Source organism: Dreissena polymorpha, chromosome 3 (assembly GCF_020536995.1).
Source record: "Dreissena polymorpha isolate Duluth1 chromosome 3, UMN_Dpol_1.0, whole genome shotgun sequence".
Classification (NCBI taxonomy): domain Eukaryota; kingdom Metazoa; phylum Mollusca; class Bivalvia; order Myida; family Dreissenidae; genus Dreissena; species Dreissena polymorpha.
The window spans coordinates 112,320,936-112,339,081 of NC_068357.1; the positions used below are offsets into that span (position 1 = coordinate 112,320,936).

The window sequence follows — 18,146 nt, forward strand, 5'->3', positions numbered from 1 at the left end:
ATAGGAGGAATACTGGTACACTCATCAAGTTTGAATAAAAACCCTAACATCATTCTTGAACAAGAGCTCATAAACTCACACTTCATCTGTAAGTCATTGAGATTGACTCTCACAACAAAAGCTGCTAAGTTTCTTAAAGTGTTTCATAAAAAACCTGACTGATATCTCACATAAGCTGCAAGAATTCAATATGAAACTTAATGGATGAAAAGATATCAATGAGGAGAATTGCATTGCATAAAAACAATAACCCTACACTTAATATTTTTTTAAGGATCATAAATATTACCCTATATCAAGAGATTTGCACCCATCCATAAACAAAATTTATTTGGCAAGGATATCAATTCAACGAATATGCTGGCTTTGGTAGCAGTGGTGGTTAGAGCATAATACATCACTTTATCATACCACTTTAGACCCATGAATAACAAGGGTTCCACGGTCAGAAACATATGCCCCAAAACAGGGCTTTGAACTACTTCAACAAGTGACCCCAATTTCAATAGGGGTCATCTACTGTCCTAGGCCAAAGCATATTTTAAGTATCAAGCCAATCGTTCAATTTATTCAAAAGTTATTCATCAGAAACAATTCTCACACCTATTGTGACAGTGACCTTGACCTTTGACCTCATGACCCCAATTTTAATAGGAGTCATCTACCGTCCAAGGCCAATGCACATGGGAAGTATCAAGCAAATCGGTAAATTTGTTGACAAGTTGTTGATCATAAACGATTTTCAAACTTATTGTGACAGTGACCTTGACCTTTGACCTAGTAACCACAATTTCAATAGGGGTCATCTACTGTCGAAGGTCAATGCACAGGTGAAGTATCAAGCCAATCGGTCAATTAGTTGACGAGTTTTTGATCCAAAACGCTTTTCATACTTAATGTGACAGTGACCTTTGACCTAGTTACCCCAATTTCAATAGGGGTCATCTGCTGTCCAAGGCCAATGCACATGTGAAGTATCAAGCCAATCGGTCAATTTGTTGCCGAGTTATTGATTGGAAACGAACTGGTCTACCTTCAGACCAACCGACATCCAGCAAAACAATATTCCCCCTCTTCTTTGAAGGGGGGGCATAATTAAAGATACATAAAATTACAAATGGACTCTTTTAAAAAAGGACAATATACAAAAGCTATAAATACCTTAAAGGACATCATTGTAGATTATTTCTATACAAAATAAACCTTAAACCTGGTCACATTAAAATTCATTTAAATTATATGAATAAACAAGAAGAAGCCAGACATAATAATTGTAATGGTTACTATTTAATACACAATAAATCAAACAACTTTTCATCACACACATTTGAATGTATTTAGACACCATAAAAAGGGCATAATCATTCCAGATGTTAAATAACATGCAAGTATTTCAATTCTATTATCATACATGTAAACACCTTTTTCTAATAATCATAACGAGTAAAATATTCTTTCTTAGTTTTCTTAGAATCACAATTTCATATCCACGCACACCAGATCAGATGGTAAAATACAGATTCATATTTCAAACGTATGTCTGATGGTCCAACAGAGATGAGTCTCAACAGTTTAATGGGATCATGACTGGGATCCTGTATCCTAGTGCTTCTTTTGAGTGGGATCGTCGGCCTTGTCTACTCCTATCACGTCATAATAGAGAGCGAGCATCTCCTCTGTAATGATACAAAAAATACTTACAACACATTGCTTTTTTCTTCAATAAAATGAGCCGTTAACAGAAAAAATATTTAAAGCATGATTCTTGAAGTTTGGCCTTAAAACTGATGTAATTGATGAATTTTTTTTCTCAATAAAAAAAACAAATTTCACCCAAAATGCTAAAAAATATTAAGAAAGGTTCAGGTCACAGACAAACCACCATGCAACTTTTATCTCAAAACTCTGCATATGCAAATAATAATCCCCAAAACACCAAATGCTAATTTAGATATATGTAGTTATTTACAACACTTATCAGTTATACTTTTTAAGTTATACAAACTCCTAGAACTTGTCAATGAGTAAAAGTTCAATCGCACATACACGAAACACAAGCTATTTTCAAACCTGTATTGTGGAAGTTACAGTGTATTTGACACAATAAGCTAATGGATGGATGCATACATATGTAAAACAAATTGAACAGTCAGATTCACCAAATAATATATACAACACTAATTTTCACAATAAAAAGGCTCATCCACCAATTCACTCACAACAGGAAATAAACACCGGACTTACGGTCGTCAAATTCCCTCCTGTAGGCTTTGCGACGTTCATGAGCGAATGCTTCTAGAGTTTCATGAAGCTCAGTAATTGGCTTCTCCCTCTTGGTCAGGAAAGCTGAAAATGTAAACGCGTGATAAGTTTGTTGCAGTCTATACGAAAGTCTGTATGACTTTTTCAAAGTTCTAAACACAAATAATTGTGAAGTCCTGAAATGACAAAATATAGCCCTCTCCCATACTAAGGTGACCTTGCTTGGAAATTACTTCCTTTTATTGTGAAAACTCAAAATTAACCCTTGCACAGTAGCAAAATTTAAGTTAAAATCATGTTCAAGGACTTTTCAAAATTCATGCAAATATTTAATATATTTCAAAGGGAAATTTAAACAAGATGAGTTTGTGAAACACAATGTCCCCTATATGACGTTTGACCTTGAAGGATGACCTTGACCCTTCACCACTCAAAATGTGCAGCTCCTTGAGATACACCCGCATTTCAAATATAAAATTGCTAGCTTCAATATTGCAGAAGTGGACCCATATATTTGACCTTGAAGGATGACCTTGACCTTTCACCACTCAAAATGTGCAGCTCCATGAGATACACATGCATGCCAAATATCAAGTTGCTATCTTCAATATTGCAAAAGTATTCATAAAATGAGCGATTTGAGCCACAAATATTTGACCTCTGACCTTGAAGGATGACCTTGACCTTTCACCACTCAAAATGTGCAGCTCCATGAGATACACATGCATGCCAAATATCAAGTTGCTATCTTCAATATTGCAAAAGTTTTCATAAAATAAGCGATTTGGGCCACATATATTTGACCTCTGACCTTGAAGGATGACCTTGACCTTTCACCACTCAAAATGTGCAGCTTCATGAGATACACATGCATGCCAAATATCAAGTTGCTATCTTTAATATTGCAAAAGTATTCATAAAATGAGTGATTTTGGCCACATATATTTGACCTCTGACCTTGAAGGATGACCTTGACCTTTCACCACTCAAAATGTGCAGCTTCATGAGATACACATGCATGCCAAGTATGAAGTTGCCATCTTCAATATAGCAAAAGTTATTGTAAAATGTTAAAGTTGGCGCAAACCAACCAACCAACAGACAGGGCAAAAACAATATGTCCCTCACTACTATAGTGGGGGACATAAAAATGCATTCAGTTAAACATCCCCTACCCATTTTGTCCTATGGGCAACATGGATTGTTTAATAGTTTAATAGTGGTGTAAAGACTAGGCACGACCACACATTTGGGTCGTTCCGACTGAAAATTTACAACTAGGTGAACAGAGGCTTGATAAATTTCAACTTTTGATCGAAAAAGAACTGGATTGACTACAGTGAGTCAAAACGCCTTGGGGCAAAAGTAAACAATCAGTTTATAGAGAACATTTTCCAAACTCCTAAAATGCGAAGAATTGCATCTCTTATAGGATAATAATACATGTAATAATCAAGATTACAAAGCATTTATGAATTCACCCATTCAAGTTTGCCAACTTTTTTAATACATTCAAACACCAGATTTTTTCAAGTTTGTATAATACATTATAACAAAAACATTTAAGAAGAACCATATAAAACTGCTTGTTTTGAAAACATTACCAATATCGTGACTCAAAATCATACAAGTATGCTTGCTTAAAAATATATAGGTAGTTATTTGGTATGTAAGTATATATATAAGGTAGATATTTGGTATGTCAGTATATATATATTAACATTCCTGACTATCAATACAATTCTCCTGAATTACAATGCAGACATCACTAGCGATTACCCAAGTAAATTAACTATTGCTTTATTGAAAGTATCTCGCAGAAAACTAATCATTATTTTATTTAACCCTTTACCACACAGACAGTAAAGTCAAAATGTCTATGTTCAAACAGCATTAAACCAGAACAGCCTGCAAGTAACTCGCAGTCTGTTCAGGTTTTATGCTGTTTGCTTGCCTTGGCATCAGTATGTAAAGGTTGGAGATAAAACCTTACAAACTTGAATCTGTGGCAGTAAGACAGGTCTTTACTTAAGAGTAACTTTCTGAGGGACTACACATGGGTCAAAAAACCAATCTTAAAGTTAAAGGGTTAATAGTTAACAGACTTTATTATCACCTAATGTTAGGTAAACTGTCATGGATGCGAAATGAAACGAAATGTTTTTATTTAGAAAGAAACAATATACCTGAATACTCAATAAAATTATTGCAGTTTTATGATTAATATTTGCCATAAAACTTTAAAACTAGCATTTCACATGTTTTATGTTGATAATGAGAATTTCATGCAAAAAACTTACATAATCTCGTGGCTCCATAGAATATTCCAGATATGAGGAATATCCAGCGGGTTCCCTGCAAATGAAACACATTTTGAATGGTAGGATTTTACACTAACTGGGTATTCAAAATAACTGGTCTAAATTTTGGAGTTGTCATAATGCTAAAAAAGAAGGCTATAGCTGATGCAGTCACAGTGATTTTTTCTTCTTTCCGAATTAGGAAAAAATTCACAATTGAAGGTAAACCAAAAACAATTACTTGAAAAAAAAATATTTATTGAGTTTCCGTACGGAGCTCTTAGGCTTGAACCTAAGTAAATAAAATATAAACAACTTGACAACATTTAGTTATTAATTTGAAGACTTCACAACATGAATTTTCCCAATTTTAGGTTTTTTCCGGCATGATTTTTCCAATAGGGCTGGTACCATTACTATTCCCAATTCTGCACAAAAAAATTGCTGAGTCAGTGCACAAACCAAAGTCTCATTATGCATGACTTAAATTATTCAATTAGGTTTTCACTTATATGAACCAAAAACATCAGCAGCTGATTCATATCTTAGATGTGTGTTGTCTATTAAATATCATTATGTTACATATAGTATACAAATTATATATACATGGTTACCTAAAAAATATGGAATCCTCAATCCATTATATACAATGCAAAACATTTTCGATCTTTTGGAAAATACTTGCTGAGAATGGAACATACAATGTGTATAAAAAAAATGCACTCTGAATACATGTTTATTAATAAATATATACAGATTTTTTTAGCAATTTATGTTGTTTCTTTTGGACCTTCAACAGATGTTTAAATCTCTTGTTAAAACATCTTCAACAAGTTTTTTTTACACTCAATTTTCAGACTCCTCTATTTTGAGCAAAATAATTATTTTTATGACTCTAAATTCGTGGACATACAGGATTTTGTTCATCATATGGTAATGACTCAAAATTTTCGGACTGTTTATTTTTAAATGCTTTTTTTACCAGAACGTTGCCATAGTGCGCTTATCCCATACCCGTTGGGGGATTACACTCCCCAATTATAGGGTGGGGGTGTCACGCTGAGACTTCCGAAATGTGACCCATTTTTATACCAGAACTCTGATAAAGTAGACCCATTTTGATACAAGATTTTTGAAAAAGCAGACCCATTTGTATACGATACCATTGAGAAAGTGGACCAATTTCAATACAACAATTTTGATAAACTGGACCCACTTCAATACTAGAATTTGATAAAGTGAACACATGTCATACTAGAATTTTAATCTCTATCATATCAATACAGTATACTTATTGAATTTGCTATTATATGTTTATTTGTAAATTTCATATATGAAATTAACTTTTTGATACCCATTTACATACAAGAATGAAATTTATCATACTCATTTTGTTACTGATACTTTCAAATCTATATGCATTTATATAGAAGCAAATTTCGGATTTCAATACCCATATCACCCTGGGACCCCATACCTGTTCACACTTTGATCATGCGTATTTACAATCGGATAAAATAAATAAAACCTGACAGATGAATTCTTAGGGCAAGCCCCAATGGACCATTACATTTACCTTTATTGGTAAATAACTATAATATATATATCTGTATAGACACTGGTTTCCCCCAACAGCTTGAAGTGCCAAGTAAAGAATACTTTACAGCTGGTATTTTACAAGCATATGCTAATAATAAAACAATTGATGCATACCCAGCAATTCAAATACTTCAAAACAGATAACTTAGTGTTGTCAATATAATATTTACTTTAGTTCATGCAATAGACCTACATAGGGAAACTAAATCTTGCATGTTATTTATTTAAATGACAAATAATGATTTGTTTGGGCCTCCTTCAATCGGGAATTTTTGGGACAGCAATTTGGAACTTTGCTGTTTTTTCCCCCCACTACTTTATAAAGGACAAAAATCCCTGATACCAGTATCCGATCATCATGATCAATCCAACATGGTTTGTGACTCTAAAACTCCTGCATTGATTGTCTCTAAGTTTTCAGACATCCATATTTTGAATATCTTTTTGTCTTACATATTTTTTTATTATTTTTAGTGTCTGAAAACTTTAAAGTAATTAGGGTTATGATTTTTCATTTCTGTTTTATCAACTATATACCATTACACACTGCACAGTGTAACACTCGTCAGACAAGCAGACCAAAGAACCCTCCATTGACATAATTCCAGTGATATAAGAAAACAACAGAATATCCGAGCCAATGCTAAAAATCTGACAACAATTTACCATCAAAGAATTATTTAATTCCCATGAAATCCATGTTTATTTACCAGCTCTGTAAGATTTGTTTGTCTTTTGCATGAATTGCATAATTATACATTCCTGTCATATCACACCAAAGGGAGAATACTCAATAGCAAATATGATATAAGCGTGTTGTGTTTACACTGACTCAATGGTGTCATCTGCTTCAATGTGCATTTTAGGTTAAAATATTTATATAAGGGGACAATAGAATGTTAAATTCATGTTATAAGGATGAATTTTATTTTTTTTAGTTTAAGTAAGATTGATAAATGTAGTTAAACAAACTTGCGTAACTTATTAATGGATAATTTATAAACATTTTAATATATCATACTGAGACCTTTTATCAAGCGGGACCTATTTACCACAGTTTAGGAATTTTAAGAATGAGGCTCTTGTGATGATGTCACATGCATGCGCTCCAGGTATTTTGTTTCAGTAACATTACTACCAAAATAAGTAAACAAGAGGGCCTGAAAGGCCCAAAGTCGCTCACCTGAGATAACAAGATATTATTAGGACAAATCTTCTGACCAAGTTTCACAAAGATTGGAAAATAAATGTGGACTCTAGAGTGTTAACAAGGTTTTACTATAGCTTTATAAGGAAAAATGCCCGGCCCCCTGGCAGCCATGTTTTCCAACCAACCGGCATCATTTTTGAACTCATCCAAGATATTATCGGGATGAATCTTCTGACCAAGTTTCATGAAGATCGGACAGTAAATGTGGCCTCTAGAGTGTTAACAAGATTTCACTATAGCCATATAAAGAAAAATGCCCTGCCCCTTGGAAGCCATTTTTTCAAGCAAACATAATTATTTTCGAACTCATCCAAGATATCATTGAGACCAATCTTCTGACCAAATTTCATTAAGATTGGACAATAAATATGGCCTCTAGAGTGTTAACAAGGTTTTACTACAGCCATATATAGCCATATAAGGAAAAATGCCCCGCCCCTGGTGGCCATGTTTTTAAAGCAACCAAAAACATTATCGAACTCATCCAAGATATCATTGGGACAAATCTTCTGACCAAGTTTCATGATGATCAGAAAATAATTGTGACCTCCAGAGTGTTAACAAGATTTTGCTATAGCCATATACAGCCATATAAGGAAAATAGCCCCGCCCCTGTGGTGGCCATGTTTTTCGACCAACCGGCATTATTTTTTAACTCGTCCAAGATATTATTGGAATTAATCTTCCAACCGAGTTTCATGAAGATCGGACTATAAATGTGGCCTCTAGAGTGTTAACAAGATTTTACTATAGCCTTATATAGCCATATAAGGAAAAATTCCCCGCCCCTTGGCAGCCATGTTATTCAAGCAAACGTAACCATTTTTGAACTCATCCAAGATATCATTAAGACAAATCTTCTGACCATATTTCATCAAGATTGGACAATAAATGTGGCCTCTAGAGTGTTAAGGTTTTACTAAAGCCATAAAAGGAAAAATGCCCCGCCCCCTGGCGGCCATGTTTTTCAACCAACCGGCATCATTTTCGAACACATCCAAGATATTATTGGGATGAATCTTCTGACCAAGTTTCGCTAAGATTGGACAATAAATGTGGCTTCTAGAATGTTAACAAGATTTTAGTATAGCCATAAATAGCCATATATGGAAAAATGCCCCGCCCCTTGGCAGCCATGTTTTTTAAGCAAAGGTTACCATTTTTGTCCTCATCAAATGTATCAGTGGGACAAATCTTCTGAGCAAGTTTCATGAAGATCTGAAAATAAATGTGGCCTCTAGAGTGTTAACAAGGTTTTACTATAGCCATATACATGTATAGCCATAAAAGGAAAAATGCCCCGCCTCTAGGCAGCCATGTTTTTCAAGCAAACGTAACCATTTTCAAACTCATCCAAGATATCATTGAAACCAATCTTCTGACCAAATTGCATGAAGATTGGACAATAAATGTGGCCTCTAGAGAGTGAACAAGGCAAATGTTGACATCGGACAATGCACGACGGACAACGGACAAAAGGCGATCACAAAAGCTCACCATGAGCACGTTGTGCTCAGGTGAGCTAAAAAGGTAACATGACGAATTATACACATTGCCTTATTGGAAACTTATTTCATAAAATCTTTAAATAGTAACATATATGCCAAAATTTATTTGAACAAATGGCAAAAGTTTGTGTTTATTTCAATTCATGAGAACTTTTATGTGTCAATGTTGCTCAAAACAAGAATGACAGATAAAACAGAAACATGTTGAATTGTAATTTATAAAAATTATTAAAGTTTAATTATTGTTTCAGTTTGAAAACAATATGTGCATTCTGATGATTCAATCAAATTTTGAAGTTTTGTTGGCCTTATGCCAGTACTCTCCATTTTCAGTTAAACACTCCATATCGTCGACTCCACTAAATTTGTGACTACCCGAGATTCGGGGATTTTATGTCACGTGACTACCGGTAGTAGCGAGATTTGTTTGTAGACATTCAAAGTTGTAGGAAAATAATAATGGATGTTTACTCCATTGGAACGCCTGAAGATTTTTTTAAAACAATGCATTTAAATCAGTTAAAACGTGTGAATTAAAATCGATTAGCCTAAACCATATTTTCTTAGCACCAATTATATCCCATCATTGAATTTTATATATTTTGTGACCAGTGCCCAGTAGTGGAACCCATTCCTAATGGTAAAAAGTATATATTTTTCCCAAATGGGACAATAAAATTCCCATTGAAAGTTGCCAAAATAGCTTTTTGTGCGTTTTTTAGAACTTGAAAATTAAGCTGATATTTCTTTTTTTTTGTTTTTAAGGCCACCCATAAGCCTTGTAGGAAGAAGTATAGGCTTTATTCTAGGGATGGCATCGAATACCTCTGAAGGTATTTGAATTTTCGCAAATACAATCAATCGAATATTCGATTATTCGCATAAAACGACTGGATTGATTTAACTTCTATTACTCAGTTTCGTATCGATTGGGGATATTAAATATAAATTGACACAGAAATACAATTGAATATACAGTTGTTGTGTTGAGAAATAGAAAGAAAATGTAGCTTAATTTTGGCCCCTGTTATATAAAGGTGAAAAGCCCTGGTTTTTTATGTTCTACCCCTCCCTGCTGCATTTTCAACTAGCCTGATTACTGTCAGTGTGTTCTTTATAATATCATTTCTTCTGGCTATATACTTTTGTATTACGTATAAACAATGCACTTTTTGACATTATAAGAAGGTACTTAGATGAAAGTACACAAGGCGTGACATGCTCGGGAAGTGGTTTTCAAAGCCTTCAAAATCACTTAAATCATGGAGCTTAAGAAACAGAAATCCTGGATCTGTCCCTGCGCTTTGTGGATTTTATTGTCAGTGTTTATGGAACTATCCACTTTGGGTTGTACAGTGAATTTAATAAATCATTGAAGGTAAATCGTTTGTTGTTGCATTAATGCAGAATTTATGTTACTTGTTTCTTTATAAGTCGATAATAGGTCACCGGGAGAAACCGGGTTACCCGAGAAACCACTAATAATTATACAGCTGACCTAGTCAATATAAATTGCCGCCTTAGAGTCTTTCGATGATTTTTGCTTTGGCAGACTCTTGGCTCAGATTTATTCTGAACACGAATTATTTCAGCTAACAGCTGACCAAGTCCAAATTTTTGACGCTCTTAAATATAAGCTACTTTTTATATGGGTAATATTTGGAGCGTACAAAGGGGGAAAGACCAAAATAATGGTGGGAATTTTTAGTTCTTTGTCTATATTGTTGCGCAAGGATTTTGTGCGCAACATTCAAGCCCCAATATAAGACACTTAATATCAACGGATTGCAATAATATTTACATACCTGTGTAGATAATTCATTTCTCGATAATGTTCCGTAGAAATTATTTAATGACACTTTGAATTTTGCACGCCTGATCAATTTTAATCCAACCACTATTCAAATTTTCAATATCTCTCGATTCGCTCGCTGTGTAGATATAAATTGATAACACGACCTCGATGTAAAGCATCTGGTTTAAAGTGGGATAAGAAACAGCGTAAAATACAGTTTGCTTTCGTCAGTTGTGGTGCAGAGCGTTACAAAGTAAACCGATGTTATACTTTTCTGGATTAATTTAGCATTGTTTTTTTTTCTAAATTGACAATTAAAAAGTTCTGAAATAAGTTACATCTTTATACTGTACACAAATAATTTTGATACAGATCATACAGTATACCGTCCTCCTATGTAACGTAGGATGTAAGTAAATAAAACAACACAGACAGAGGTGCGAAAAAGACATGCATAAAAACTTGCTGAAACTTAGAACAGTGAATAGAAACTGCACCATATCTGTTTTGAACATATGCTTATTAAATCGACAAAGATTAGCATACTAGATCTAGTTAGGTAAAAGTCGGTGTTAAAAGCTCATGTTAAATAAAATTACGCATACAGTTTGCTTTCGTCAGTTGTGGTGCAGAGCGTTACAAAGTAAACCGATGTTATACTTTTCTGGATTAATTTAGCATTGTTTTTTTTTCTAAATTGACAATTAAAAAGTTCTGAAATAAGTTACATCTTTATACTGTACACAAATAATTTTGATACAGATCATACAGTATACCGTCCTCCTATGCAACGTAGGATGTAAGTAAATAAAACAACACAGACAGAGGTGCGAAAAAGACATGCATAAAAACTTGCTGAAACTTAGAACAGTGAATAGAAACTGCACCATATCTGTTTTGAACATATGCTTATTAAATCGACAAAGATTAGCATACTAGATCTAGTTAGGTAAAAGTCGGTGTTAAAAGCTCATGTTAAATAAAATTACGCTTACACGTTACACCGTAATGCCTTCTTCTGATAGGTTCATATTCAAATCAGTTTCATGACATGGCTACAAGTCAGTGATTGGTTTGCGATTTAAGCAGAAGTTTAACTGAAGAATTTATGCCTTTCCAAATTCAATTCCACGATATTTGAGGTAAAAATGGACTTCTGAACTAAAACTGAATGAGTTGGTAATGTTATTTTGCAATTTTACGCAAATCGATGAAAATTTAAACTTTCTGGTTTCCAACAGTTTTTTGACTTTTCCCCGATAAGACGTTCCAAAGAATTTAGCCCATATAAAAAGTATCTCTAAATTCTTTGCGCGTCTTATAAATAAGACTAACAGCTGACCTTACCCATGTTACCCCACCCACTATGTCTCCCCCGGCATGTGCTACAACTCACCCGAATTAGGACTGTTGGTTTTCTGGGTGGCAACTGAGTCATTGGATTTGGGCCACCCGTCTGACAATGCCATGTCAGACCTATTTTTTTCCACATGTCTATCTTTCCAAACTTGTCTGGAACACTCATTTTGGGGATTTGTGGAGGTTAACCCGGTGACAACCCAATCCACTGCCTCGACAAAATCCCACGTTGAGGTCACAATATACTAAATGATTTTCCTATATAATTTAATGCAAAAGCGACAACTTTAAGCGAAAATAAATGCAAATTTTTGCTCAAAGAGACCCCGTAACAAAACCTTCTCTGTAAGTTTATACTAGGCTGACTCGATTTAAGCAATACAAAGATATGTCATGATCAAACCAATAAAGAACTTGACTCAAATCAAAATCGACTGTTTTTGCACCTTAAATTTTCCGGCCATTTTCTAGTGGAATGTAACCTTTTTCAGTGCAAATTTGTACTTTAGACTAACTTTATCAAACGTCAGGGATTTACTAGTGAACACCTATTATTTCCCTTCCAATATCTCCAAGAGATAAACAAGAACACCAGTCTAACGTGTAAAACATGGCTTCAAGTAAAATATGATGTGTTTTTAGAGAGTATATAGCCTATATGAAACCACGAGGCATATTTCGATCCACCCCGTCCGATATTTCTTATCGCCCCCGATCCCTATCCCTACAGTTGATGTTTGTCTTTTGTTGTTCGATGTGGTTTGAAAATATTGTAATGAAAGGTAACACAATTGATGATTACGTGTTATAAATATTGCATTATGTACGCTGTAGTGCTTATGTAAAAACAATTTTTTTCATTAATTGGTGATTATTATCACAGGTGGTTAGCGTGTGGCTATGACATTTAGTAGTGAAAACATCATTTTGAATGATAAATAATCATATTATAACGAAAAATCAACTTTTCTGAAGATTTTTTTTTTCACTATCAAATATATATATATATATATATATATATATATATATATATATATATATATATATATATATATATATATATATATATATATATATATTTCACGAATCCGGTCTTATTCAACGCAGATATGAATTTCCTGTCTGGAAATGTACATGTATTGGAATATTTTTACAAATACTGGGTCGCCTTTTAAGAAATAACACCATACACAACTCGCGTGACCCACTTGACATCAATCAGACAGGATCTAAGACTGAAATCGGAGTAAGGGCATCTTCTCTGCAAAATTAACGGACCTCGATACCATAATTCAATAAAACGTATGAAAAAACATTCTTACCGTTCTTGCCGTTGCATTATGCATCAAAACTAATTGTCCAGCGCAGTTTGAAACCTTTGTTTACATACATTTCATCTAACTGACATTTTAAACACACGAGTGATTTCATTGGTCCAATGCGAAGGTGTGTCTTTACACCTGGAGATTTCATTCATGAATCCTGTCTGATCGCTTTTAAGTAGGTTACGCGAATTGTGTATCGTTTTATTTCTTAAAATTTGACAAAACATGTGAAGAAATATAACATGATATATATATTTCCAGAAAGGAAATTCATTTCTGCGTTGAATAAGACCAGATTCGTGAAAATCGCTGAATAATTGACGAAGTTATGGCTGTTCAAAGCGATGCACCCTGTTTTCGGGTGATTTCGAGTTGAATACCTTGTTATATTTATTTATCACGTGATATACCCTGTTTCCCATGTACTTCAACCATTACATATTTTTTTATATTACATAGTGTAATACAACATTTTAAAGCGTTTTCATTGGCTTAGTTTTCGTTTATTGACCAATCGCATTTTGTTATTTTGCTAAAATGACGTTGCAACGTCAAATGACGTCACGAAATGTTAACAACATGCGGGATTCTATCATTATGTCTGCGTAAATATTTATTTAATTTGCTCATTTAAAAGCATGTGATAAAAAGATCTGACACTCATTGTCATATCATACCATATTTTATTAAACTCGTCCAGGAAATTCGTTAGTAAGCTCGCCAAAGGCTCGCTTCCTAACAAAATTCCTGAACTCGTTTAATAAAATATGGTATGATATGACAACTCATGCCAGATCCTATATATATTTGATAGTGATTTTTTGTCAGAAAAGTTGATTTTTCGTTAATTAAATAATATCATTGCCACACGCTAACCACCTGTGATAATTACATTATCATCAAAGATAGTATCCTGAATCAATAATGTAAGTATATCACGCATATATCGGACAAATGGTAGGTGATAAAAACAACGAGTCACAATAAGTATATAAATGAATGTAAAATGCATGCAGTCAAAGAAAATTAATTGAGGGTAAGACCAGTGCATAGACCTAGTGTAAGATCTAAAAAAGAGGGTTTTTTAACAGCAATTTTTTTAATAACATTCAACGTTTTTTTCTTATATAGTGTAACATTATATAGTGTTTGAAACTGTGATAGTTTAATAGTTGTGAAAGGGAGTAGTGTATAACAGTGTATAATGTACAATATTTACGACTCATTCAGTTTATAATTGTGCTTGGCTGTATTTTCTTATTGTGCATTATGTATACTCGAATAAACGATGTGCTCTGTTCTATTAAAACAGTTAATTATAAAAAGTTAATGGAGTAAGTAGTTTTAGAACAATCTCAGTGCAATGCAACAATTTGGTAAAACAACATAAACTCCTTTAGGGGTGATGGAATAGAGTATCTCTAATCAGATATGGTTTTAATGATTATAGAACTTTGTAACTCTTGATGTTTTTTAAACAGTGTTTAGTTTATTTAACCATGAAAAAAATATAAAATATTTTTGTAGTTCAATTTCATATTTCATAAAAATATTCATTAAGCATTTTATTTCATGTATGTATGCGTGATATTTTATTAGTATTAAACTTTTTATTAAATTCAATTAAAGATGACTTTGTAAAGCATGGATTTAATAATAATAAAAGTGATGATATATTATAATTGTTAAAGTCGTAAGACATAATTAAACATATAAACTGCGTTAAATTTCAATTATTAATTTGACAGCTGACTCACAATTTGGTGCTTGGACAATAATAAATTAATGACACGTACACGCCTTTAGTTGTTAATAAATAAAAAAAATGTCGAGATTTTACTAAATAATAATGTTTATATTTTTCTCTCTATTTTGCTGATGTTGTTGTTACCATCCATTTAAATAGTTTGTTTGTATTTACCTGAACCCTTGCTTATTTATAGTTATATTGTGTTTCGATCCTCTTATCTTGTATATGGAGGAATAAAAGTATATATGCTTGCGGTCGAATGGTATCAGTAAAATTGATTTGTGTTCCCCAATTCTAATTTTTAAGACTTATAAAATTAGAGTGAAGGGGCTGTCAAAATGACTACACTGTCTGTAAACCATGCTGGATATGAACTATAAAACAAATCAAATTGATGGATAGTTACTGTTAAACAGGTTGATGTAATCAGTTTGGGGCAATCGGAATAATCCAGAAAATATGCACTATTTAGGCCTAACAACTTCTCTAATATTTAGCGATAAAAGTAGCTCTAACTGTGTTAAATAGAATCGGAGCATTGTTGTGCACATTTTCTTACTTTGGTTGAGCCTTTATGTTTCAGTGCTTTGATTTCAAATATTATGTGGTATTATTTTTCCAACAGTTACTTCCCTTACAATTTGACCTCGATTCTGGAATAAAAACAAAAAAATGGAGCATTTTTTAAAAACAATTTTGTATCTTATTTTCATTATCATAATCATTCTTTTGGCACTTGCTGTTGTACTGGCGGCGTTAGGCAAATCTCTTGGAGTTCGTCAGTGGTACATAAATAAATTGCTGGTTCTGTTCGAGGTAAGACAACGTGGAAGTTTTCACATTTTGTATTAAACTTTAAAGTAGGATTTGCAGACGATTTTTTAATTGAAAAGTATTTAATATTAATTGTACGCGTATTATTCAGTAATATAACATTGAAAAGAAAGGTAAATTATTAAATGTTACAAAACAAATTGGTACAGTCAACACGCCAATAGGGGGTCACACTAGTCCAAATAATTGGACGTAATATACCGATTAAATCGACCTCATATTTATAGGAGTAGGGATCACACCAATAAGGTTCACTATCATGTATTTCATGAAAAGGTATAATCAAATCAAAAACAATTGTTGCATAGTGTGTCCCATGGATAAATGTACAATTTACAAATTTGTGAAAAGATGCTCCAACCTCGATTCACGGACTCTTCGTAACAAGTGTCTCATGGTATATATTAGTCTCTTGGTAAATATTCCACACAGGTAATTTTCTCTCATGTACTTTTATAAATTTAGTTGTGGATGTCGGATTGAGTTTATCGCTGACAGGCTGCTTTGTCATGAATCTGCCTGTGGCTTTGATATACTTGGACAGTTCAGATGTAATAGTCTCTCTCCAGCCTGGTATGTATGGGTGATCGTCTGTGTTGAGTAGTGTCTTGATATCAAGGGCCATGACTCCACATAGTTTGTGTAGTGCTTTCAAGAGTTCGCCCCGGTGTGTTTCGTGGACGCAGCATTCCAGGAGGAAATGCTCTGTACTCTCCAGGGCTCCACACTCGCACAGTGGTGTGACATTGATGCGAACCCTGTTGCGATGTGCATTTAGGATTGAATACCCCGTCTGTAGCTGCAGGATCACGCCATATGTTGCCTTATCTGGGTGGTCAAGATGTCGCTTTTGCTCGACTGATGGAAAGAACTCATTGTTCAAAGAACTCAACTGTTGATCTGACAGGGAAGATAATGCTGTAAACAGGTGGAAGCATTTAATTTGAAATCGGGTCCTATCCTAAGTATCATGGACGAACCCAGTGATATTTTTTGTCCAATTGGGAAAAGTACCCCTACCGGTCCAATTGCGAAAAATTGAGTCGTGAAAGCCTGAAAATTTGGAAAAATCGAATCGTGAAACCCTCAAATTTGGAAATTGGTGTATTTGATTTTATGCTCCCAAATACTTAAAAATTGATAACTAAGTGTTTTCAAGCTGTCAATATTATATTTACCTAGGTTCAAACCATAGAGCTGCATAGGGAAACTAACAAAATGTTGCATTTTCCAAAAAAAAACAAAAAACTTTTTTTTTTTTTTACCTTAAATTTGGAATTTTTTGGACAGCAATTGGGAAATTTGTAGTTTTTTCGTAATTGGGAAAGTGCCGTTTACCGGTACTTTATAAAGAAGGAAAAAAAACGCTGGAACCATCTTTCGAACCTCTTAATTTTTGACACATCAATTTGACTCAAATATAATATTGAACATAGTGAAACATATTTGTAAGTACTCTATTTTATAAATAACTTGTTTCTTCATGGCTGGCAACTGTAATTGCTATGTAAATCCTCTTTTGATAACAGATTTTTGCAAGTTTCCAGCACATCCATATCATGTTAAACTGGCAATGCGGCCCAAACAATGAGTACCTTCTTTCGAACCCTTCAGTGTACAACATTAAAATAAGTTAGTCACATGTTTTGACCATGGTCACGTGACTAATTGCAGCAGCCGAAATGTGTAAATTGTCAAGCAAAGTTAAGAACAAAAATTAGACCATGTTTTTATAGTTTTTGAAGACAAATCCTTATACATGTAAAAAAGCATTAAGAAATACACTGATATTTACGTGTTTTAAGATTTATCTACGTATCCTACCTGTTTTTGACACATTTTCGTCGATTTGCCGCTACGCACGAGTCGGCATAAACAAATTACTTATACACAAAAAACGGTGATGCGCATAAAATGTAAACAAGTGCAGGGTTTGAAAGGAGGTGAGGTTGAGAAGAGGTACTTTAACGATAAGTCCAATATGAATACATTCTATTGGCAAACTTCCAACTTGACAGCCTCTTCTTTGTAAACGCAACTGCAGACGATGATTCATTGAACCAAGTAAAATTGTAATATTTGACCAGATAAATGAGTAGTTAATTCAGTTAGATCATTAAAAGTCATCAAAATATTTTGTTGTATAAGATTCTAACAATATGAGCAATGTTTTCATTCCCCTTTAAGACTTTTTACTACCTTTC

General features: G+C 33.6%; 2 protein-coding genes across 2 annotated transcripts in view; one reads left to right on the plus strand and one right to left on the minus strand.

Moving 5' to 3' along the window:
• Nucleotides 1-1,265: 1,265 nt before the first annotated feature.
• Nucleotides 1,266-12,261, minus strand: LOC127871058 (uncharacterized). The gene is made up of 4 exons (XM_052413685.1): nucleotides 12,071-12,261; nucleotides 4,563-4,617; nucleotides 2,245-2,346; nucleotides 1,266-1,676 (listed from the first exon to the last, which is right to left on the minus strand). Exons 1-4 carry the CDS (start codon nucleotides 12,197-12,199, stop codon nucleotides 1,603-1,605), a joined length of 360 nt encoding a protein of 119 aa, XP_052269645.1. The 5' UTR covers nucleotides 12,200-12,261; the 3' UTR covers nucleotides 1,266-1,602.
• Nucleotides 12,262-15,738: 3,477 nt separating this feature from the next.
• Nucleotides 15,739-18,146, plus strand: part of LOC127871056 (glycerol-3-phosphate acyltransferase 4-like) — a 69,834-nt gene continuing 67,426 nt past the window's right edge. The window contains exon 1 of the mRNA XM_052413683.1: nucleotides 15,739-15,924. Within this exon, the coding sequence (XP_052269643.1) occupies nucleotides 15,781-15,924 (144 nt within the window). The 5' untranslated portion in view covers nucleotides 15,739-15,780. The remainder of the gene's footprint in view (nucleotides 15,925-18,146) is intronic.

Bases quoted from the DNA above. Each gene is read 5' to 3' on its own strand.
- LOC127871058 (XM_052413685.1), bottom strand. From the start codon at position 12,199: ATGAGTGTTCCAGACAAGTTTGGAAAGATAGACATGTGGAAAAAAATA. The intron at 2,347-4,562 runs GTAAGTTTTTTG...TTACATTTTCAG, and splicing joins CTATGGAGCCACGAGATTAT to CTTTCCTGACCAAGAGGGAG. The intron at 1,677-2,244 runs GTAAGTCCGGTG...GTATCATTACAG, and splicing joins CAGGAGGGAATTTGACGACC to AGGAGATGCTCGCTCTCTAT.